This window comes from Anas acuta, chromosome 19 (assembly GCF_963932015.1).
Source record: "Anas acuta chromosome 19, bAnaAcu1.1, whole genome shotgun sequence".
In the NCBI taxonomy this organism is placed as follows: Eukaryota; Metazoa; Chordata; class Aves; order Anseriformes; family Anatidae; genus Anas; species Anas acuta.
The window spans coordinates 6,152,238-6,177,016 of NC_088997.1; the positions used below are offsets into that span (position 1 = coordinate 6,152,238).

The window sequence follows — 24,779 nt, forward strand, 5'->3', positions numbered from 1 at the left end:
ACACTACAGTAACAGCATTCTAGGGGGCAAATTTCATCTACGCCTTCTTGATGCTGGCCTGAATCATTCGGGGGTAGGATCATGTGAAAATTGATGTGCACATGCTACTTTACACAGTAATGTTGTGCAGTAACTTCCCTTTCAGGCTGCACGCCAGTGTTAGAGAACTCCAAAGGCCAGGCTTTAGACTGTAACAGATTGTGCCAGTACTCACAGAAGAGCCTGGGATACTTGGTTTGCAAACTTACTGCAAGCTCTTGGGATTGTCCCAACAGCAGCATTACCCACAGCAGAACCACAGAAACAGAGGCTGCCTTCTGAGTTTTGGAAGTTGAGGCAGTTACATAGTCTCATTATTCCAATTCACTGCTAACTGTGTGAACCTGCTGCTATGCTTACTTTTTCTGCAATTGGCTCTTCCGTTAGTACCTCAAGAAAGTAACTAAAACACCTGCCAATATAAACAAAATACTTGCTTGTGTTGTGCGGTGGCAGCAAAATTTGTTCCTTTAAATGTGATTAGGGACCAACAACACTTTGCATTGCCACATGCAGAATAACAACATACATGTTTACTGCAGACTTCGAAACAATATTTCTTGAACATCTAAAGGAAAAGAAAGAACATACTATCAACATTCCTGATGGTTACTCTCGTGCTAGGTTTACAGATTTTCTAATTAACTAAAAACCCAGAATATAAGAGTCTATCCACATTAAAAAGACACTTGCTCTAATGTAACCTGATACAAGAGTGAACAGTATTTAAGCCCACTTCCAGTGTTCAAAATCCATCTCAACATCTCGCTCTCTAGACATTTTTTTAAAACCATTTTCTTCCCCCTTTCAACAGACAGCATGACATACCAACAGCTGCCACGTGAAAATAAAGATTTAACATCGGTAATGCATTACAAACGAGCTCAGATCATTATGACATACACAGGGCTTGCGGTTGCAGAAGAGAAAGAGATAACGTTCATTCAGTCCAGCAAAACATATGCAAAGTTTAATATGCACATGTATGGTAAGCACACACTTCAGAGTATCAGTTCCTGCTTGTTCTTAACAGCTCAGTGCAATTGCAAACCCAGCCCGCCTATCCAACCCTTCCCCAGAAGTTCCCTTCCTCCCTCCCTCCCCCCCCTGCCCTCCCCGCACCCCAAACCCAGGACAATATACAGCAGTTTCCAGATACTTTGTGGTCTTGTCAGAGAGAATTTAAAGCAGGCCTACAGGACCAAGGAAAGAAGGAACTGATAAAAATAACATACTTAACGTTTTTTGCATGTTGCTTAAGGAACTGTAAACAGTAAAGCCTCAAGTCAATGCTGCCCAACCTTTACACCCCCACGTGCACACAACATTCAGCGAGACACAAGGAAGCTGCAGAAGTTCTATAAGCTGGGATCTCTGGGGACCCAAGGGCTTTAATCCTTCTACGGCTAGCATACAATTTCTTTCAAAGAGATCACAACTTCATACATTTCAAGAAACAGAATTACAGTACTGACTTTAAAGACAGTTTCTAAGGCTCAGACTGAGTCCAAAAAGGCCTCTGAGTTCATTCAAGCTCTTGTTTGGACTGCATGAATGCAGCATAAGAATGATTGCAGCAAGACGTCCACAGGTAATTTCTACATTTATTTTTTATACCAAAAAGTTATGTGCAACAAATAGAATTCGTACATATTTACATTGTTTTACCTGTTAGCAAAATCGTATCCTAAACCTCCGATAGAGAATCTCTCAACTATATTGATAAAAGGAACATCTGCCCAGTGACTCCATTTAAATGGGTGTTTAATTTGGAGTTTAAAGCACTAGTGATAATAGTTGATGGAACATACAGTACAGAACAAACACCTAATATTTAGGCCATGCTTAATACAGTTGTATGGTAACAGAATACTTCATCTTTTCTGGACCAGTTTTCTCTAGATCATCTTGAAACAATGTTGGCAGAACCAAAGTTACTAGAACTCTCCTTAACTTTAGCCAATGTTAATTAGGAGACCCAAGTGCTGCCCAAAGCACCTCGTCAATATTTTTGATCAAGAGACTGTACAGAAGACAACGAGTGTGTATTACAGTATGCAGAAATCTCCTGATGAGAAATCTGCTGTCACTTTGGAAATCAAAGGTAGTAGGGAATGTTTCCTTGGCTGTCCTTAGCATTGCAAACACTTTACAGTAAGAAGCTTCCAAGAACATTCACTTTCTAAATGAGACTTGAATGCTTCATTGGCTTTAAGATTAACGAGTACCTTACAGTAAAAGGATTTCAGGAATGTTTACTTCCTAAACAGGTTTTGGGATGAGATTCTTCTGCCTTTCAATTTGCCCCTCCCTGCAGGACATCGGAGAGCCAGGCAGGGAGTGGTGGTGGGGAACAGCCCAAAATCACAAGCACTGTATCTTAAGATTTTTTTTTCCCCCCTCCATTCTCATGAGTGTTGCAACCACAACCAGAATCTGTGTAACAATACTGCCGCCTCCTTGTCCCTCTGCCAGGCCAAGTGTTATTTACTAGCATTTCCCCATTCTACTACATCCTCAGGACTTCACAGAATTTTCCTTCAGTTTTGTAAACGGCCAATTCGTATTAATCACACGTAGGCAATGATAGTTGTTTTGGCTGAGGGGAGGCAGGGGGCAGCTGCATGAAGCACTTGTCTGATTTCTATCCTGTTACTAATTGCAACCCGAGCCATTTTACTGGAAGAAATATGCTGTTTCTATCATTTGGTAGCAATGAGGAAAGAGTCAAAGATCTGGAAGCAAAAAGGTCCAAATTTCTACTGCTAATATTAACTTTGCCCTTTATTCAGGCCAACTGCGTTTCCAAAGCACAAGAGAGAAAGTAGAAGAGTTAGGGTCATTTCTAGCAAATCACTTCCAGTAAAAAGTAACTGCAAGAAAAGCACACAAGACAAAAGAGTTCACAATTAAGGGTCAGATTTGCAAGGTTGTGCACAGAGTACAGCTGCAAATTCTTCCAGAGACCAAAGCGATTTTCCATTTGATCCCTACGTGCACACAAACGAGGACCGCAGACATGACTGCTGAAAATCTGGCCCTGAACAATTTTACTAAACAAACTGAATTAACAGACTATGCCCACACAGACAAGCACAAGACACAGTGAAGTTAGTCAACACCTATACTTTCAGTTGATGTTTTTTTCCTTTTTTTTTTTTTCAGTGCGCATTACAACCAGAAATCAGACCAAGTAATCATTGATTAAACTTGTCTCCGTTGCTGCTTGTTCTGATATTAGCGCTGCGACTAACCATTTCAGGCAGCACGTTTACCTCTTCCTCAGATGAAAAGATGCTTTAGTGTAGATCACAGGAATGCATCAAAATAAATCTATACAACATATTAAACAGTGATATTGTCTCAAGGCTTATAAGAGAACAGAGTGAAGCCCTGAGGGACCAGCTTAACACCATTCACTCCCCTCACGTCAAAGTTCAAGGCATTTGAGAGACAGAACTAAACATCAAGACAAGCTTTAACTATACTCTGGTCAATACAAAATGCATTTAATGAATTGTTGTCTAAAACTCTTAGACAAGAGGGACGTGTAATTTAGTGTTACATGCAACAGATGTTACTCATACCACAGAACTCTATACATAAAAGCAGTTTCCACCTACATCCTTGATACAAACCAGAAAATTACTTCAGTAGTAATTTAAATACTATTTTCTGAATGCAACCTAAAAATTCTATTTTCTCTACTGAACGCTGCATGTTTCACAGTCAAGTTCATCCTCAGCAACTTAGTGTTTTTAATCCACTTAGCCGTACAACAGAAGTGTCTTTTTGACATTCATGTGCAAGAAAAAATCCTAAGATTAGTTAAACTAATTCTTTAAACAAGTGGGTATGCAGTTGGAACTCTTCGTATTTAGAAGCTGACAAGGGCAAAAAGCAGCACAGCACCAATTACAGAAAGTAGCTGAATATTTTGGTGTCAGAGTCCAAAACATAAGCATTTTACTTTCCCAGTCACGTCAACCTCCTATCGCATTGAGTTAAACCATATTGCTACCACTTCTCAGTCTAAAAACTAACATAGGTTTCTTAATACTTTTCTATGGCCAGCAAGTTTTCTGGGACTGTTGTTTGTTCATTTTTAAAGCAAGGACACTTCTGTCTGCCAAGTTCAACACAAAGTATTTGGTTTAAGATTTTAAGACAGAAGGCACTTTTAACATTCAGCCTTAGAATACTGCGTGCAGAAACATTACAATTTTGTTCCTTTGCATAAATCTGCAGATTATTTTTTTTTTTAATTAGTTATTAGAAAGAGCAATGATAGCACTATATCACATTTCATTTTCAGGAGCACATTTACTTAGTTATCCTGCTAAACAGACTGCCCTTCCAAAGGATCTTGTGTGTGTCAGGCCTAAAGTTCATTTCCCAATATAGCACAAACCGAAGATCCTGACGAAGATCAATTCAGTATCTGCTTATTCAGTGCACTACTTGGTTATCCCGCTCAGTCAGTGGTTTCCACTGCAAATTGCAATCCTATACTGCAGCACTCATGTAACATCAAACATTAGTAACACTGCCTGTCTGACTGCAGTTTAAAACGAAACAGCACTGCCTGGAAATTCAGTCCTTCCAAAGGGCGCTCTTTGATACCCCAACCCCCAGTCTGTAAATAGCATTCCGGTGGTAACCTTCTATTGACCACATTAAGCTGTTTTCATTCTGTACAGAAATTAATGAAATTGTGGTTTAAATGAACATACTTCAGGTTTCAGCTTTAATTCCATTCTCAATACTGGAAACAAGAAAAATGGAACAAAACCCAACCATCATTTTCGTGAAAGCGCTAGCAGCGAGTGCAGCAACACGGTGTTCTCTACAGAGGTCACTTCTTCCATCACGTCAGTCGACTGTTAGCTGAACACTCCGAAAGCTCCTAGGCTAACAAAACTGATTGTACAGTGAGTTCTCCAGGGATGAAACCAATATTTCTAATTTTATTTACAGTATAAGTCCTAGTTAGATCTAAGTCCATCAGCTAAAAAAAATAAAATGTAATACACATACTGTAAACATGGCAACATTAAATATTGTAATGCTATTCTAGAATATTTAATGTCATGATCACATCTTGTTATACCTGAATTTATATACAGGATATTTTATAGCAAGTGTTACCCACTTTACAAGTGGAGGGGGTGGAGAGTCTAGGTTTTGCTGTGGCTAGAACTCCTTCAAAGTAAAGTTAAAGCTTGTCTTTGATTGTATTAGAGCTTTCTTTCATAACCACATGTGAATTGAAGATTACCACAAAAAATTATTTAGGGCCCCTTCCAATTTATAATTAAAAATTCAGTTATGATTCTCAAGGAAAGTGTCTGATATGGAGAATAAAAAATTACTGCAAAATAAACTTAATGGAAGTTGGGTCTTCAGACTGTCAGTCAAAAGTTCAAACAGGCATTATTCCTGTTTGGGTTGGAGTTGCCGTTTCCAGGCCTCGTTCAAATAAACTAGTCGTTTGTAGTTGATGATAAAGAGAATGAAGTTCAGCAAATATGTGATGACGCAGACAATGCAAAATTCCTTCAGCACGAAGTACAGAATGTACGCCAAGTACAATGACCCTACTACAGACACTATGGAGGATGTCATGAGGATTAGAGCTGCTACTGCACTTGCTGTCATACCTGCAACAAGAGAGAAAGAGTTACTGCTGCTGCTCTCGTCCCCCCTTTCCACAAAAAGCACAAAACCTACACACTCCAACTCAAACTCAAGGCTACTCAGCAAGTTTGTAGGACATAAAAGTCTGTTCAAAATACCATGAGTTCAAGATGGCTGATAAATCACTACACGGAGGGGAGCTCCTAGGTTCTGCACAACGGTCCTCTGATAAGAAGTATGTGTAGTATTTACCTTCTTCCTTATTCCTGAATTTTGGGAAAGTTACAGGTTGGTCAAGTTATGTCTATTGATACAAATAGCTTTAGAGCAGACTGCAGAGTCAGAACATACATACACACACTGCTACACTTCTTGCACTTCTTGCCTGCTATCCCCATATCCCCTGCAGAACTTGCACATTCCAGTTTCATCTTTTCTATCCTGCAATCCAATGCTAAATACATTTAAGTGATAATACCAGCGCAGCAACTGTCTCGATACTTGTATTATTAATAGCATAGCAGGAAAATTAAGATTGCTCTTGTTAGCATTTGGGCTTTTAAGCCCTTTACACAGATGTACCATTAGACTAGTTCTAATAAAAAAAAAGAACACGCATTTTATCTGGTATCATGAGGATTCTGCAATGCATAACACATTCCCCTTATCACCATTCACCTGTTATATATTTTAGGCTCTAAGTTGCATTAATACTTACCAAGTAACATCTGTAGTATATAAAACACGAGTCCAAAAACACTGTTTGACTGATTTATTGCACTGTCCTTTCCGAAGATGGAACCCAGCAGACCGAATCCTCGACCCCATCTGTAAGACAATGAAACTAAGTTAACTTGTAGTGGGGCACTTGTTGCTTTACCTCAGTATTTATAATTCATTCCTGTTGGGGAAAAAACCACAGACAGGACCAGGGGGTCCCATCTGAAGTTCAGGGGTATCTGACAAGGAGGTAGCTTGCAAGAGGGTGTGCACTGGGTACACCTTTATCCCACAAACTGCTGATCAAAGTTACGTGTGCACTGACAGCTTCAAGTTCACACAATTGCAGCTTCACCAAACACCACGTCTGCTTTCTCAGGTTGTAATTCAAAGCTCTTCTGTCAAATAACCGCGTCTTTCCTCCAGCAATAGTTTTAGCAGCCCTCTCTACTACAAGAGGAGTTGGACACATGCTCACTAGATATACAGCTACAGGAAAATGGTAAACCTCATAAGTGGTTGTTACTGCCTGCCAGCATTTACCTCGCTGGCATTACAGCAAGCAGGTTGGAACATATGTTCGCACCTCAGCGGCTCCTGATCCATCTAACGCCTTAGGAGGAACCAAATCTGGAAGGCAGATGAGCTGGGGATGGTACCAGAACAGGAGCCACAGGCCACATGTGCCAGATCCCTGGATTTGAACAAGCACCTTAACAGCAAAGTAATTTTCAATACAAGAGATAAGGCAGGGAGCTGTACGAGCCCTACTGAGCTGCTGCTATAGTAGGGTGGATAAAAGGTGAGATTAGTGAATGCACTTGTTCTAGAAAGCTGTAATTTGCTGTCCACAAGCAGGTCACTCCAATGCATCACTCCAGTACTCCAGTTATTATCCTAAAGGCAATGATCTTACTAAACCAAGGCACGGCACAGGTTTGCTCTCTGTGCTACAGGAACGTGCCGACACGCTGCACCAGAAATGTGACAGCGGTGGAAGGCCACCACCACACTATGGCTTCCTCCTACAAGAAGGGTGTCACCGTAACACAGCTTTACTCCAAAATACTTCACCTCAGAGACGTTTCTGCAACATTTATAAAACATATTCAAATTTATCACTTTAATTCAAGCTTAGTAACTGCCTGCAATTAACTATTATACCCAAATCTTGCGCTCTTCACCCCAAAATGTAAGTAGAATTATGTACTAATTCCTAAAAACAGCATTGACTACATACATTAAAAAAAATAAATAAATAAATAAAGGGTCATGCTTTGAGTCTCAAGTCTTGCAAGTCACTGAAGAGAAACCTGTGCATAATTGTAAAGCTCCAATCAGCACAAAAAAGGCTGGCACTTGCTTTACCATGGAGACAGTGCCTCGCATCTGATTGCACATCTCTGTAGCACAGGAAGGCCGGCAGTCCCCGTAAGCTTACAGCACGGCTTGGGGTGAAGCAGCACCAGGGATGGACGGCAAAGGTCTGGAAGAGCGGCTGTAGAGGTGCCAGGGCAGCACTTGAGAGCAAAGGGAGCCAGACTTCCACAAGGGAGGGACTTAAAAAATAAAATAAATAAAAACACTGTACAACAATTTGTAAACAAATATTACAAAGAAATACTGCACATCCAGAAGAATCTCAGCTATGAGAAGACTTTCTTCCCACACTGGATTTTAAGTGAGAACTGCTTATTCTTCAGCCTTAATTTGATAAGATACTTGCAGCACATCTAACAACTCTGTCCGGCTGCCCAGCCACCAAAAACAGTATTACAGGCAGACAAATACATTAAAGGCATCATTATTCTGCATTTAGCAGTTGGAATTTTCTCTATTAACACATCAAGAGACACTTCAGCTTCCTACCCACAGGTGTAATTCATTGTTCAAGTTCCCAGGTGAGACTTCTTGTAGGGTGACATTAAAATCTACTTGAAGCCTCCTCTTGCTCCCTCCTGAGAGCAGGTGGAGGAACTCAACGCGTGCCTGAAGCCTGCAGTCCCCTTGCTCAAAGCACCTGCAGGATGCCGACGTGCCACCCTCTCATCCTCCTGAGATCCCATCCTGCTCGAGAGCATCACAAACTTCAGAGTCTGACCCTACAGTTATTCAGAAGTCAATGAATTGCTGCTAATGGAAAGCTAACGAGTTCCAGCCCTCTGTGACAGGCGGTGTCCTCAAGTCACCATCTACAGCTGCAAGGTCAGAGCCCGGTGAAAGCGTTTTCCACGTGCACTAGTTCGTTAAGCATCTTGTTGGCCTTGTAGCCGCTTTAAGGACATCAAGTGTTGGATTTCAGTCCACGGAGCACAGCTCCAGCCTCGCATCTTACTCCACATGCTTTGAAGTGGTTGAGAAGCCTGGAGTGGAAGATTCAAAGCACTTTCTCAGACTTACAAGGTTTGAAGTGTGGGGAAGTTTTCTACATTGAACAAATGCAAAAAAAAGAGACTAATTTCTCTATGGAAGAAGCTAATTCATCCCCTAATTCTGTCACAAAGGTCCTAGAACTTGCTAAAACACACGATGAATCAAGTCATTTTGCAAGCAGTTGGAACAGAGGAGAGGGAAGGGTACTTGGACAGTAAAAATCTAAATCATATAAATCACACAATTTTTTGTGACTGAATATCTAAAAACAAAACAGCAAACACAGCAAGAAGACAGACTGCACTTAACAGGGAAAAAAAAGAAATTAAACATCAGTAAAACCAATGAAGGACAAGGGTTATAAATTGCTCAGAAGTTCTCTAGGGAACTTGTCTTTAAAATAAAGGATTTAATTTACAAGAACTATTAGTCAGCTCAGAATTTGTTTTTTTGATGTAAAAGGCTGGGTAAAATGTTAATGTTAATGAAGAACTGTTTGCACAGTAAGCTAAAAACACAAGCTCCACACCACCAACTTGTTCCTGGCACTGCCTCGTGGCTCCCCATCCTGAAGCAGCCGAGTGTTCAGCTGTGGAAATAAAGCTGCAGTCAGCTGGAGTGATTCAGAGCAGTATCACAAAGACATGTGGCAGGCCTACTTCTGCCACACCCAAGTCTCACTCTTATTTGAACGTAAAACAAACCGCACACCGGCCTGAACTAACTTCAAGGAAGTTTTAAAAGAAAACTTTAAGACACCTTACTGCGTATTTTAACTAACTCAACCCCCCCCTCTGTTTAAGATGGCAGCCTGCTTCTTTTCTCATTTGCAGTTAACAGCTTTGAAAATGATTTGAAAATTTATGCCCTCAAGAAGATCTTCATGTTCTCAGAATGCAGATTCAAGAAACCCAAGACAAAGTCTTTAGAGGCGTGTAGTTTCCCAACATCTAAAACTGAACGCTACAGTGGCTTTTTATTCACAATGTACATTCCTTTTTTCAAAAGTAAGACTTGAAGGTCATTACCCACCCTCTAAACAATGGTGTGTGATAGTTAACAGTGCTCAGAAGTGTCGGTTGTTTTTTTTTTTTAACATCTCCAGTAACTCTGTGCACTTGACACTTGTAACAGAGCAGACAAGAACCGAGGTCATTTTGATCCCCAAGCGACGTATCTCCATTCCATCGGGTGCTGTTAAATCATTACCTCTTTCGCACCACTACGAACATCCTCCGTGTTCCAGAACAGCACTTACTTACAGGAGCACGCTCTAACACCGAACGTGTCACTGTCCTTTAGCAGCGACAACGCTGCTGGCAGAAGGGCAGCCCGGAGAACTCCACGCTGTACTCTATACTCTCGGACACCTGAAAGGCCAAGCTCCACGTTTAACAGGTTAGAAGCTGTCAGAGTTATCAGTATTAGCTCAAGACGAGGCACATTCCAAGCCTGCTGAACACAGTGAGTCAAACAAACACTAAGTGTATATTTAGCCAGGAGTCACATTAGCTCACCCACTTTCTGGAGGAAACACCGCGCTGTTTCTTCCAGCCAAGCACCCCTGCTCTCACAGCTACCAGTAGATGATGCTTTTTAGAGCTTTTACACAGAGATAATTCCCCAAGATGCTCTCCTTGACCTCAGTTATCCCTAAGAAACTTCTGAACTGGGGTTTTGCCTGCACCAACACGCTCTGTAGCCTGCCTCAAAGCCTTCCTCAGTGCACCTGGACACGTTCTGAACACATCCTTTTGAGCTCCGTGACATCCTCCTGCACTGAGCTCCTAAATCACCCCACCTCACCTTCACCTGGCAGTCCTTAGTTCTCACCTCAGGAGAGGAACCAGCTGCTGTATGTCCATTTTAACATGAAAAAACAAAACAAAACACAGACTGGGTCAGGTCAAGCCCAGGCAGCTCCAGCACCATGGCTCTGCCATCAGAGCAGCAGATGCCCAGGACGAAGCACCACATACTTCCCCAGTTCATGTTCTGTCTCCTAAATGTCTTGTCAAAAGGGCCATCAAATCCTTCAGGAGGCCGGATTATCAAATGGCACAAGTGATTCAACATCCGAGGACACTGCACTTGTGCAGCAGCAGGCTTTCCCAACACATCTCTCACAATTTTTAGCTTAGCTGTAACGAAAAGGGCAAACAATAATCACCAAAGCGGTGATATTTTCAGAGAACTCTAAGTAAAGAACACAAATTCTGCTTCTTGGCTACCAGCGCTTTACTTAAAGCCCATCATTTCAGGATTGGTTTTCATCCCATACAAATTATTTAGCTATCAGCAGCAAGCACCATTTAGCCATTTGTAATCCTGAGGGAAAAAAAAAAATTATACATATAAATATATTTTTAAAATACTATATTTGAGAAATTACATGCAAATTTCCTTAAATGTCATCTGACTTCTGCGATACATTACAGCACAGAATGAGAGTTCCCAGGAGGGCAGCACGGCTGGCCTATGCTCACACATCGCCTTCAGTGAAAAGCTGATATAAAGGTCAAAGGATCCGGAGCATTTTAATACTGAGCAATGTTAAGAAACTCTGGTTGCAGCTTCTTTACAGCTTCACTGGAGGATTTTGGATTAAGCCCAGTTCATGGTTACAAGGTCACTCAGGCCGCCCTAACAGTTTTAATAAATTAAGTAAAAGCCTTCAATTAGAAGCCACAAGAAAGCAGATTAAAAATCCCCATTTGTAAGCTCTCCAGGAGCGCTTACAAGTTTTGATAACTTGGTTTCATGTTTAAATCTGCCAGCAGTATTTACCACAATCCGCTAGGATTTTGTTCTGTGTTTCCTCCAGCTCTACACCAGAAAACTGGTCCAAAAAATGTCAGCAGCTGGATCAGCAAAGCCTCAAGCAGACAGTGGTTGATTATTTCACAGCAGTCTTTACCGAAGCACCCACAAGCCAACAGCAACACGTTCCTTCTACATCATCTTTTATTAACCTATCACAAATGAAGCCCAAAGCTGAACGACGGGCACATCTTTCCATTTTCATGGCATCAGGCAAAGTCATTCTCGGCCCTATTACAAAATCCAGACAAGCCAGAAATAATATATTCATGAAATGCAAAGATACACGTTACAGATCACTGTAAGGTTGACAAAAGGACTCAAATAGCGAGGGTACTGGGTTTGTTTTATAATACGTAGTGGCAGAGGCACATCTTTTATAGCAGCCTCAAGTATTAAGTCATCAATATTCTACTGAAAGGATGAGACAAAAGGGACTTTAACTGCCAGCTTCTGCTGCTTTGGGAGCACCTGGGTTCAGAGCTAACGAAGCTGGGTGTCTGTAAGCATTCCCACAAACACAGAATAACCCCGGATCACCCCGCAGCTCACATCCTCCAGCCTCCCCCAGGACCTGCCAGTCCTGCCCAAGTCCTGCTCGCACCAGAGCTGGCACAGCAAACGGGGCAGATAACCTTGGCTCACGCTGCAGCTTTTTTCTCTCGGCAAAAGTATTACTTGCAGTCCCTTCCCGCTCCTCTTTGGTGCTGAATCTGCTTCTACAGAACTTTAGGAACTTGTACCCTTTGTTAAACTTTGCTGTAAGAAAAAACAAACAAACAAACAAAGCACTTTATTCTCACCCCAAACCCAAAACGCAGCACCACAGCAGCTACTGGGAAGAAAAATAACTCCACCGCAGCTGACAGCAGGACCTGAGATGGGTTCTGTCTACACAGATTTCTGCTGCCCAGTCAAGAAACCAGAGATCTTCAAACCTTCCCTCAGGCAGCACAAACGATGAATCCTTGCTACAGAGTAGCTGGCAAAGCACCGTTACGCCTGCTGTCTAACGATCTGCAGACCTCAGAAATGAGCAACAACCAGTTTAAAATCACAGGACAGATTTTGGCATAGTCTTGGGAGGCCACATTTTCATGTAGAACTGTTTTGGCAGTTTGAGAACAACAACTATGATTCCTGCTGAATGACCACCAGCTGTTCACGTACTGCCCTTCGGCAGTTTCATCAAGTTTTTATCTCTTTCTCTACAGGACCACAGATGCCTAACAAAAACAGGGATGTGGCTTAGGTTAAAGACATTACCGACAAGCAAGGGCTAACAAAACCAGTAACATTTCAAAAAGAAAAGCACATGGACCCCATTTGCCTACACTGGTTTGCAAGAAGTGACCAGCCAAGCACAATTTTTCACCTTACAGTCACCTACAACTGCAGCTGCCAACCCCAAACACATCAGGACACTTCCCTGTGGGTACAATGACAGAAAAGTGCTGGGCCATCAGGAGCTTATTGGTAAAGTGAAAGGTAACTGCTATTTAGTGTCCTTAACCTGGAACCAAGCAAACCTGACAGACATCAGGTTTACAGGAAGGTCCCCAACAGAACTGAAGGGGAACCTGTGAGGTCGGAGCTTTGTTCCATGTCTCACTCCCTTGGATAACGGGGTTGTTCTTCTCAACTTGGCATTCTTGCTCTGAAGATGTATCAGCAGAACAGATTCGGCAAGGCATGCCTCACCAAAAAACACCACTGGTCAAAGTTTTTAACTTTAATCCATTGCAGCACAACTGAACACCCGCTGGTGGACAAATAAGCCATACAGCAGTGGAGTTATGCTCACTCATCACAGCACTGAAGTACTGCAGCACAAGACTGAGCAATTCAACTACATCACTCACCCAGAAGACAGAAAGCTGAGTAAGTCCAATGCCCACATCTGAACAGGGGTTTCAGAGTGGCTCAGCCACAAGCCGACAGGCAATTCAAGACCTTGCACATGAGCACGAAGTTCAGAGGAGGGAATCCCTAAAATGTCATCTATCCAGCTGAACACTGATTATTAAAATCCTAGTTTGACTCTAGAACCTATTCAGTGAGTTGGCTAAAGATGTTGGTCACTATTTCCAAAGCTCTTCACTTTCATGGCTGTCTGAAAGCTACAAACATGGCTGAAGATGGATTGTGACGAGTCACTGGTCATTCATTTCGGCTGTATTAAAGTTGTCACAGCATTAACACAATTTGGGGTACAAAACTCTGTCAGCAAGAGCCATCCACTAACCTGATCCGTCCTGCAGGCACCTTAAATTAATCCAGAGAGAAAGCAAAAACATACCAGAAGACCCCAAAACTCTCCCATGGCATATAAAACAAAACGAAGAGCTCAGGGGCTCTGTGTTACTACTTAAATGTCCCATTTCATTTCAAGCCACACCACCAGCCATAGGACTTGAAACTTGTTAGTTTAATTTCCGCTATGAAACTATTATAATAGCAAAACCAACAAGATTTTTAGGACCTGCTATTAGCCAGTCTCATTATAAATAAAGCCATTCCTGCCACTTAATTATTCTCAGATACAAGAGAGCAATCCACTTAAAGCATCTCCAGCAATTGCCAAATTAAAACATTTGCTATTTCCCTACATCTTATCTCTCCCTGGATAATGACAGTGGTCATTACGCAGTCCTTAACAGTTTTTCTTTCTAAACCACTGTCATGAACTTTCCCCATGATAAAAGCTAGAAATATGCTGACCATTAACGTGTTGAGCAGTCAGAGATACTAGGAAGGTAGCTCTCCAGCACAATCTTCTGCATGAGTCAGTCTCTGATACAAGATTTTCCATGCTCCTCCCTCTGCATGCTGCTAATCTTCGCATTTCTTCTCTCATTCTCGTGCCAATACCAGATTTGGCTTAAAAACAAGACTTGGGAATAACAGCAGCTTATTAGCGGAAAAAAAATCCTCCCCAAAGACCAGAACTTTGTTACAAAATAATTCAGCTAAAGACGACTCCACGAGCTTACTCCAATTATTCTACAAATTCAGTATTAACCCCAACACCGTGACTCTACTTCTAAAATTCAGTCCTCTGCTGGAATCACCGCTTGAAATGTGCAGGTTGTCACGCTCCAAGTTCCATTACTTCCATCAGCAAATCTACCTTAAATAAAGTCACACAACCGAAAGAACACTCCAGAAGCTGGCAAGAGACACAGAGAGCAAGTCTGCCACCCATTTAACTCTGTGAAAACTGATCATAATCACAAATTATTGGCTTGGTTGTGTAACTGGCAGCGTAATAATTTAGTGAAAAAAGAAGGAGCTGAAAGTTAAATCTGCGTTGCACGTGTGCACCACATTTGAAAGTCTGCTGTCCTGGTGAAATCTGAATTATGGTTTGAAGCTCCTCCCAGAAACCAAGCTTCAGAGAAACTTTGGTGACACGTGGTAGCAACGAGAGGTATTAAATGGGAGAGGGACGTAAGAAGGATTGATGGATGGGATGCTGTGGCAACACAGAAAATACAGTTTCTATCCTCGTTTTCCTTCAAAATTCAACAGCTTGCCCTCTTGTCTTGGTTTTAGAGGAATATTCCTTTTTTGTCTGCATCCTGCAACGCTGGAAGCACATTCGTCTCCAAATAAGGTTTGACTGAGCAGAACTTGCATGCTCCTTTTTCCGCAAACTCTTTTTACCACCTGCTTCAATTATCATGAGCTATCCTGACATTTGCAATACTTCAGTCGTTAAGCATGATTCTCCTAGCAACTGCTGGGGAGATTTCAGCGGATTTTGTCCCTAAACGTTCATGTTATTATACAGAACTCCTGCAGTAGAGTATTTACAGGTCTTACCACAGCTTACACAACATTTCTGCTGCAGCATTCCCAATGAATACTATAATTACACAGCATAATTCTATAATTAGAGATATCTACAGATATAATTAGAACTATTTTGCTTTTCAAAGCATTCGGTAAATACATATTAAAACTGTTTACTTGAAATTCCCAGTCTCAAGAGCAGCCTTTACAATAACAACAAGCTACTGAAGGGCCAATTGTATACACGAATAGACCACTGCCAAGGCTACTCAGGTGCTTGAGTCCTCGTTATTCTCTTTCACCTCTAGAGCTGTGAGAAAAGTATCTCACAGGGTTTACTCTCCATAGCCCACACATAATTTTAACTTATAAATTTAAGCTATCCAGGCAGGCATATTGAAGCCTTCTTGCTGTTTCAATATAAACATCTAATTTCAGGACACTTCGCCAGCAGTGCCATGACCAAGCTCGTCATCTTCACAAATAAAGACTGTCTGATGACAGACCGAAAGCAGAGTTAGAGCCCTCGTACAATCCCAAGAGTCTCTTCTCACACATCCCCAGATACACATCTCCTTGTAACTTAAGACGATGACGCCTATGTCACCCCAGAAGTGATTTCAGCAGTAAGATTTCCCTGTATGCTGTGTCTAAAGAGATTAACCAGCTCCCACCTTACCAGATTACGGGCGTGTTCTCACCCACAACTTCGTTACAATAATAGAGCATGTGCCCTTACATGAATTGTGATGGCTTTTGTGCAGGTTACACCAAGAGGAGGAAAAAAAAAAGACATAAAACACCCCAGTGAAGGTACAGATACAAAAACGTAAGTTTTTAATATATAATTTTGCTGAACAACCTAAACACTCCTGCTCTTAGCTCCTTACCTATGTATACCTTTGCATGTCTCCACACACGTATGCACAGACGTGTATGCACACACATATGTATATGCGTGTACACACAGAGAGCAATGTTGATGTCTTTGGACAGATCACCTTATTTTTTTCAGCTGAAATACTTGAGAGCGTGCTCCTAGGAGGGTTTCTCTGCCAAATGGCACCCGTGGGCACTTCCTGCAGCACCCTCACACCACTGGCACCAGTAACCACCCGGCAGGTTACGCCTTTTCCCTGCTGCCACCGAGCGAACCAGTTACCTGACAGGTAACAACCCAAGCCAGCAGCACACTGAAATTCACACCCCAGCTCTCCTAACAGAGATGAAAACCATGTACCTTTAAAAAACACCCCCTAAAATAATAAATCCTGATGGGAAACTTGCAAAATAAATAGAGCTCGTGCTGCTGAGGCACACCTCCCTGCGCCGAGCCCCCCGGGGCAGCCCAGAGACCCCTTTGGGGCGGGCACCGGCACCACAGAGCAGCCCCCGGGCGGGCACCGGCACCACACGGAGCCCCCCCAGCCCCTCAGGAGGCTCCCTCAGGCCGCGACCCCCTTCTGCTGCTCCCCAGCAGCCGCCCCCCCGCCCTTCAACGCCCTCCCCCGGCCCTTTGAGGCCCGCTCCCCTCAGCCCCTCAGCCCCCTGCCCGCCTCCCCTCAGCCCCCTCAGTCCCCCTCAGCCCCCTCACCTGGACGTGATGGCGGCGGAGCAGCGGACCCTCTCGCTGAGGTCGCACAGGGCCTGGTAGCGAAGGTCGCGGCCCTTCTCCCGCTCCAGGTGGCAGGCGTAGAGGGACAGCAGGATGCCGGCGGCGCACACGGCCGAGCGGGCCACCCGCTCCCAGCGCGGCACCGACACTCGCAGCAGGACGGGCGCCGCCATCTTACCCCCGCCCTCCCTCCTCCTCGGCCCGCGCCGCGCGCCCGCCGCCGCCCGGCCGCGCATGCGCGCCCGCACCCCATTGGCTCGCTCCGCCCCCCCCCTCCCTTCTCCCGCTTGGCCGCGCCCGACGCGTGGCGCTCGCCGACGACGTCACGTCAGGGAGGGGAGGGAGGGGGGATAGGGGGGGAGGGATGCGTGAGGGGAGGGAAGGAGGAAGGGGGGCGCCCCCTGGTGGAGGGAGGGGGCAGAGCGGGTTTTGGGGAGGAAAAAGGAGGTTTTGGTCGTTTTTTGTCGGATGTGGTACTGAAATAGAGTCCTGTGCTTGGCGCTGGGGTTCTGTCGTCCTTCACACGTCATGGATTGAGGGAGTTATTGGGGTTGGAAAAGAGATACGGGATAATCCAACCGCCCCCTGCCAGCACTGTCACCAAGCACCACATCCAACCTGCCCCTAACTGCCCCCAGGGATAAAACACGTCCCCAAGCACCACACCTACACAGCCCCTAAACACCCCCAGGGGCTGTGGTGGCTCCACCACCTCCCTGGGCAACCCGTCCCAGTGCCTGGCTGCTCTTCCTGACAGAAATGTCTCCTCATTTCCAACCTGAACCTCCCCTGGCACAACTTGATGCCATTCCCTCCGGTCCTATCACCAGTTATCTGCGAGAAGAGGCCAGCCCCCAGCTCCCCACACCTTCCTTTCAGGTAGTTGCAAAGAGCAATGAGGTCTGCCCTGAGCCTCCTCTTCTCCAGACCAAACACCCCCATTTCCCTCAGCCGCTCCTCACAGGACTTGTGTCCCAGAACCTTCTCCAGCCTCGTAGCCCTTCTCTGGACACACTCCATGGTCTCAATGTCCTTGTAGGTTGCTGATGGCATTCACAGTGTACCCACACATAACCCTGGTAAAAGGCAACCACCAGGGCCACATCTCTCAGTTACCCCACGGGCTTCTGTCAAAAGCTGCCCCAGCGCTGGTCCAGTTGGAGTTTGGGAAACTGGCCCACATCTCCAGTCTGCAGATGCACAACCCACCTAGCAGCTGAAAATACATTGGGTTTTGCCCACTGTAGGCACCCACCACAAATGCTGCTCTTGCTTGCCTTGGAGGATGGCCACAGCCCTCTGGTTCTCCTTCCCTTCCAGGTTCTGCCACTTGTTAGCAGATGGAGGAGTGGGTCTGTACAAAAGGAACCTCCAAAGTTTTCCCAAGGAAGGCAGGATGGTACAGCACAATGGCAGCATTCATCCCATTAATCCTGCCATTCATGCCTTCATTGTTCTGCAACACAAAGCTAATTCAAAGAGAAATGTGTTGCAAAATGACTTCAGCGCAAAGCAGGAATCTCTCTGCCACCAAAATGGGAAATTGAAAGATATTCATGAAAAATATTTGAGAAAACCAATTAAAAAGAGCTGTTTGAATACTAACTAGTTTATGAAGTAAATGATCTGCTCTCTTGTGTCTTCTGCTATTAATATAAACAAGGACAGAGGGGCAAGGGGAAGAGTGTGGAGGTGTTTGAGACAGAAAGGGCAACATAAAGAATAACAGATGTACTAAAGTTGCAGAAGAAGAAATAACGTAATCTCACATACCTATAGTTTAGCCCTTAAAAAAGACATGGTCTAGTCAAAGCTTTTCCTTGCACGAGCACCATTGGATGCCGAGGGCTGGGAGCCCCCTGGACATCAGCAAGAGCAGGGCAGAGCTGCGAGCTGTTTGCAGGAGTCCCAGGCCAGCTGCTGGAGAGAAAGTGCCAAAGCTGAAGTGAATTACTTGCTGTTTGCCTGGAGTGCGAATCCCATAACGCTGCACAGGCATTTGACAAAACCCAAACCCCAGAGCTGCTTAGAAAGCAGACGAAATGGAAGGAGGCCAAGAATAAGGGAAAGAGAGAGGAGCTGTTGTGGATCAGCTCCTGCAGTAATGCCTACAGTCTGGGCTTACGTAGACACTGCTGCTCTGAATCATGGTGTACTGCTTATATTTATCTCCTAATGATTTTCACGTTTACAGCAACTGCTTTTCTGATGGAAGCTGTGCTTTGGATTACTGTTGGTGTATAAGCCAACATTTATGCTGCCTGCATCAGGTGCAGTCGTTGTCATCAGGCAACCGTTACATCCCCTTACATATGAGATGTTGAAATGACTGCTCTCGGGTAGCCACCACCCTTACACAACTGCAGAAATGGTGAACAAGCCATTTTTTAATGTCATGATAGTGAAGTGATGATATTACTGAGTGACGGTTGCATTTTGTGGATGAATTTGTGCATATTACTATAGTTATAATGAAGGGTGCTTGCTTACAATGGGAAAACGAGTTGCTTTAAATTTCGCTTTCTATTGCACCTGAGAGTTTATTTACCCATTAGGTCTAATCCCGTGCATGTTAGTCATCTGGATGCCTTTCATTATTTTCAGTGGGTTTTAGACATTAAGAAAATAAAGAAAAAACAAATGACTAGTCTGCTAACTGCATTAATAGAGATCAGGTTTCAGTGCAACAGCTGGTCTATCTGTACTGAGGTAGTAAGCTGTAGGGACTGGATTTTATTTATATTCCTATGGAATAACTGTGCCTTTCTCATTATCCTTAATAAATAATTCATACTTTTCTAAGGCTCTACTAAGGTTAATTATTCACAGCAGAATCCAAAAATCATTTGTGTTTTGTGTAAAGATCTCCCTCCATTTACTGGAGTAGGGGCTGTGCCTTTGGTTTTCTTATAACACCCCCCAATTTGTCTTATGGCTAAGCGGTGGAAGGCCTGCCAGCATTTACTCTGTCCCAGTTGCTCTTTTTGCTGTGCCCCCCATCCCAGGCTGTACTACAGCAGCCTTTTCAGGCCAATTTCACCACCGGGCTCCACACTCCCAATTTTTTTATTTTTATTTTTTACTTTTAGAAGCAGCCACCAGATGCCCCATGGCTGAGCCACATTCCGTGGCGGGACACCCAGTGCCTGTGGTACCATTGTGACACATCCCACGCTTCACCTCAATCCCTTTACCCCTTTATTCTTTATTACAGCACCACGAGGACAAAACACCCCTGGGAAGGTGGTCAGGGGGCGCCTCAGCACCAAACCCCTGTGCACCCCTCATCCCTCAGCCTCCTCCCCTCCACAGGAACCCCAAAGAGCCTCCAGCAGGGAGGTTTCGGGGTGGTGGCGACCCCTTGGAGGCAAGAAGGAGGGAGGAGGCTGAGGGGGGCTGAGGGGGGCTGAGGGGGCTTGAGGGGGCTTAAGGGGGCTGAGGGGAACTGAGGGGGCTGAGGGGGCTGAGGGGGACTGAGGAGGCTTAATAGGGCTTAATGGGCCTTAAGGGGGCTGAGGGAGACTGAGGGGGACTGAGGGGGCTTAAGGGAGCTGAGGAGGGCTGAGGGGAGCCTGAGGGGGGCTTGAGGGGGCTGAGGGGGACTGAGGGGGGACAGGGGGCGTGGCTTTTCGGAGGCCCCGCCCCCTGCGACGTCGCGGCGCTGACGTCATCACGCCCGGCGGGTGTCGGGTGACCTTGAGGGGCAGCCCCGCAGTCCGCTCCCCGCCGCCATGCCGCGAGGAGGCCGCAGCCGCACGTCCCGCGTGGCGCCCCCCGCCAGGTGAGGGCGGCCGGGTTGCGCGGCCTCCCCTTCCCCAGCCCTTCTCGCTCTTCCAGGCCCCGTCCGGGGACTAACGGGGCTTTATGGGGCCGGGGAGGGGGGTTTGAGGGGAAAACGGGGGTTTGTGCGGTGTGGGGGGGCGGGACTGGGGCTGTGTGGGGCCGGAGGGTTCCCCCCATCGGGGGTCGCCCCTCATTAGGGGGCTCCCCCAGGCTCTGAGGCCTGCTTTAAGCCGCCCGTTCCTGGCCCTGTCTCGCTTCCTGTGAACTCTCACGGTCCCTTGGGTGCTCCTGGTCTTAAAACCTAGAAATAAGGCCGCCAGCCTCGGCCCCTTAGGATGTGGGGTGTGAAAACTGGAGAACAAACAAACAAACAAACAAAAAATAATTGAAAACTAAATAAAAATAAGGCCGCCAGCCTTACCCTGCTGTGCACAAATGGTTCCCTGGAACACCGAGTCCGTGCCATCCACGTGCGGGGTTACACAAGGAGGAATTGCCAACAGGCAAAGGGCCTTGGCTTGTTTGGGGTTTAGGCAGTGATTTGTGTTTTTTTTTCTCTTTGTGTCCTTGCAGCCGGGCGCCACAAATGAGAGCAGCACCACCAGCACCAGCCGCCCGGGCCCCAGTGCCGGCAGCAGCGCCGGCCTCTGCCGTGGGTGCCCCTGCGCCGAAGCAGCCTGGCCTGATGGCACAGATGGCCACGACCGCAGCGGGGGTGGCCGTGGGCTCTGCCGTGGGCCACACCATCGGCCATGCGCTCACAGGAGGGTTTGGCGGGGGAAGCAGCTCGGAAGCTGCAAGGCCTGATATCACTTATCAGGTAAGGGGAAGTACAACTGGATGCTAGCTCGTTGAGGTGTGGTTAATTTGAGAGGCTGGCTAGGTATAGGCTGAAGTGATTGTTATACAATGAAAGATGCACAAGTTCATTGGAACAGGCTGCCCAGGGAGGTGGTGGAGTCACCATCCCTGGAAGTCTTCAAAAGACGTTTAGATGTAGAGCTTAGGGATATGGTTTAGTGGGGACTGTTCGTGTTAGGTTAGAGGTTGGACTCGATGATCTTGAGGTCTCTTCCAACCTAGAAATTCTGTGATTCTGGCTGGGGAAACAAAGGTAACTTTAGTGACTCAGTTTCCAAGTTTACCTCCACAGTCATCATGTTTGTTTATCTTAAAAATAGTTCAAAGGGACACGAGTGATGTGTGCCTTTGGCATTGGGGGTTGTTTCCTACGTATATTCTGGTATACGGGTGTTGTTCCCTGCTGTAGTACCCTTGTGACTCAGGGGACTTCCATGTGCCCAGTCTGCTGATGATAAGATCTATTGCAAGATCGGTGTCCTGAAGTCACATTTTGTGCTGCTCAAACATAATAAATGCTGTTGCCTTGCCTAGATGCTGTACAAAGTTACTTAGGTGTTTATAATTTACAAAACTGTTCAGAATGTCTGCTGTCACCACTGGAAACTTTGTACTTCAACCCAGTATTTGTTTTCCATTTAAAAAGTAATATATTTTGACAGAAATGCAGGGAAGAAGTACACAGTGATCAGTACTGAGGGGGTGTGGTTTCACGGGCTGGAGTTGTTGAAAAGGTGCTCACGGAGGTGTCTGCCATTTCAGGAACCCCAAGCAGCTCAACCTGCCTACCAGCAGCAGCAGCAGCAGTTTGCTCCTTGCCAGTATGAAATGAAACAATTCCTGGAGTGTGCGCAGAACCAGACCGACCTCAAGCTGTGCGAGGGCTTCAGTGAAGTACTGAAGCAATGCAGGTTTGCTAATGGTAAGCAGTGGTAGCAGACTAAAGGAGCTAATTGCTGCAGTCATTGTGTGGGTACAATGTCTTTTTTTTCTGTATTTTTTTCTATTCTATAAAGAATAGGGATTGGTACAAAGCAGCAAGCTCAAGTTGGTTAAAGGGAGTCATGGTTCTGGTGTCTTTCCTGTTTCAATCCAGTACATACAGCTGGAGGTGGTGGGGTGGAGATTGCACGAATTCCTGATACTTTCATGCTAAATTAATGGAAGCAAATAATTTGGGAGAGGGGTGGCAGCGTGCTTCGAGAAGCAGTGTAGCATTGCCAGTTTGCTACTTAGGAGTGCTGCTGGCCTGTAGCAGGTGTCTCGGGCGCAACTAACAAACCATTCTGATGTGGGTGGACAGAAGACTGCCAAGCATATGTGGCTGGGTGGACTGCTGAAGCCTTCCCTTCAACACATTCCTTATCACCCCTCAGTGTTTGCTGGGACACGTATATGCTTACTTCATAGTAAAGGACCTGCAGCTTAGGGATCTAAAACTTGATGTGATTAACTGTGCAACTTCTTATCTTACAGGTTTAGCTTAAGCCTCCAGAACAAGGTTGCTGAAGACCATCTTACAAGAACTGACCTATGAATGAAAAAGCTTCAGTAATAGTCTAAAGCTGTCTGATATTTTGTTAGTTCGTATATTCACACTGTTGTCCTTGTGGCTTGATTTCTGCCATAGCCTCTATGTGTGATACAACTTAAACTGCAAATTAATTTAGCACAACATGGAAAAATTAAGAATAAAGTGGAATGAACTTACTGGGGTCAACTGTTTGTTGATTGTTGGGTTGAATGTAAGTGAACCAATAAAATGTCTCTCTAGAAGTCCTGTGCTCTAGTGGATTTTGTAATGGGGGTAGGAGTTGCGTTTTAAGAGTAAGCAGGCAAGAACTGAAGTTAGCAGAATCAGCCTGCTCACCAGGTGCACTGACGGGAAAGGTGCCTGAAGGGCTGGAGCTCCAGGAGCCCAGGAACACCCTTTAGTTCCGTGGTTAGCTGTGCTTGCCAGACACCTCATACTTGAGCATTTGAGCCCCACGGGCAGCTTCTGCTCATTACAATATGTAGTGACAAGGAAGGCAATGGCTGGCCATGATATTCTGCATACAGCAGGTCTCAGCTCGCTTAAAACTTAGCATCCTATCATATCTGTAAATACAAGTTCTATGTTTGCATTCAGGAGGCTGAGAAACACCTTTACTCAGAGAAAATCTGTGGTAGTCCGTTACATGAGCAAGCCTATATAACGCCAAGCAGTTCTACTCTTCTAAAATGACACGTTACTGTCTTACGTTATTAGACTTGTAGTCCCCAATAATGTAAGCAGAGGCTGTGGGTTTTTCTTCCCCGTCTTGAAATGCAAGAATGGGGCCAAGTTGAGCAAGGGTGATGTGACATCTTGCAGCTGGTTTAGAAAAGTAACAAAGCTGGTGGTGCCATGCGGAAGAAAAATCTCTTTAAAAATTACTGATGTGCCTGAGGGGGCAAAGCCTTTCTCTCTCCGAGGGAGTAGCCAGTTCATGTCCTGCTAAAACACCCAGAGCATGCAGTGTAAATACCCTCCTGCACTTCAGCTTGTCATCACGTGCCGCTGAGCTGTGTTGTGAACCCTGCACATGTGTCTCAAGGACTACGGGAACCAGGATGGTGCATTCTCACAAGGGGAGTGTGTGGGGTGGAATAAGGCTGTGAAAGGTGCGATTTTTTTAAAAAAGCCATAGCATTACCTGTTTTTTGCTGAGCTGCTTCTGGGCTGTTGTGTATTCTGCCCGTTCCCAAGAGCCTCCCGTCTCTGATCTGCGGTTCCTGGAAGTGAAAAGATAAAATTAGCCTTCAGAACGGGGAGGGGCCGCCTCAAAGGTGGGGGACAAGGACAGAAATACCTTTTCCCGGGGACACAAGCTGCGCTTCTGATACCAAATCTCACATTTCGGTCGCGTTTCTCACCATACTGATAAAAAAGAAGGCGAAAATACTTCGGGCCTCAGAGTGAGGTAGCGCCGGGTAGGCAGGGAGATGCGCTCGGGGCTTTGGGAAAAGCAGAGCCCTCTCTGGATCCTATTCGAGCCTTTTTGAGGGCAATCATCCCTCGGAGACCCCCCCGGTGCCCCCCTCAGCCACAGCCCGACCCCAGCCGGGCTCCCCTCAGCGCCCTTCCCCTGCTCCCCGCCGCCTCAGCGCGGGG

The 24,779-nt window shown here is 45.4% G+C and overlaps 2 protein-coding genes and 1 long non-coding RNA gene across 3 annotated transcripts; 1 reads left to right on the forward strand and 2 right to left on the reverse strand.

The window, feature by feature from the left end:
• Nucleotides 1-1,623: 1,623 nt before the first annotated feature.
• VKORC1L1 (vitamin K epoxide reductase complex subunit 1 like 1) lies at nucleotides 1,624-17,237 on the reverse strand. The gene is made up of 3 exons (XM_068655737.1): nucleotides 16,979-17,237; nucleotides 6,395-6,504; nucleotides 1,624-5,699 (listed from the first exon to the last, which is right to left on the reverse strand). Exons 1-3 carry the CDS (start codon nucleotides 17,233-17,235, stop codon nucleotides 5,473-5,475), a joined length of 594 nt encoding a protein of 197 aa, XP_068511838.1. The 5' UTR covers nucleotides 17,236-17,237; the 3' UTR covers nucleotides 1,624-5,472.
• A 3,401-nt stretch (nucleotides 17,238-20,638) lies between these two features.
• On the forward strand, nucleotides 20,639-23,419 carry CHCHD2 (coiled-coil-helix-coiled-coil-helix domain containing 2). Its single transcript, XM_068655738.1, has 4 exons — nucleotides 20,639-20,780; nucleotides 21,356-21,602; nucleotides 22,406-22,565; nucleotides 23,120-23,419. Exons 1-4 carry the CDS (start codon nucleotides 20,731-20,733, stop codon nucleotides 23,128-23,130), a joined length of 468 nt encoding a protein of 155 aa, XP_068511839.1. The 5' UTR covers nucleotides 20,639-20,730; the 3' UTR covers nucleotides 23,131-23,419.
• On the reverse strand, nucleotides 20,774-24,772 carry LOC137842094 (uncharacterized). Its single transcript, XR_011088909.1, has 3 exons — nucleotides 24,478-24,772; nucleotides 24,322-24,400; nucleotides 20,774-21,133 (listed from the first exon to the last, which is right to left on the reverse strand). It is a non-coding gene; the product is annotated as an uncharacterized lncRNA (long non-coding RNA).
• Nucleotides 24,773-24,779: the final 7 nt, after the last annotated feature.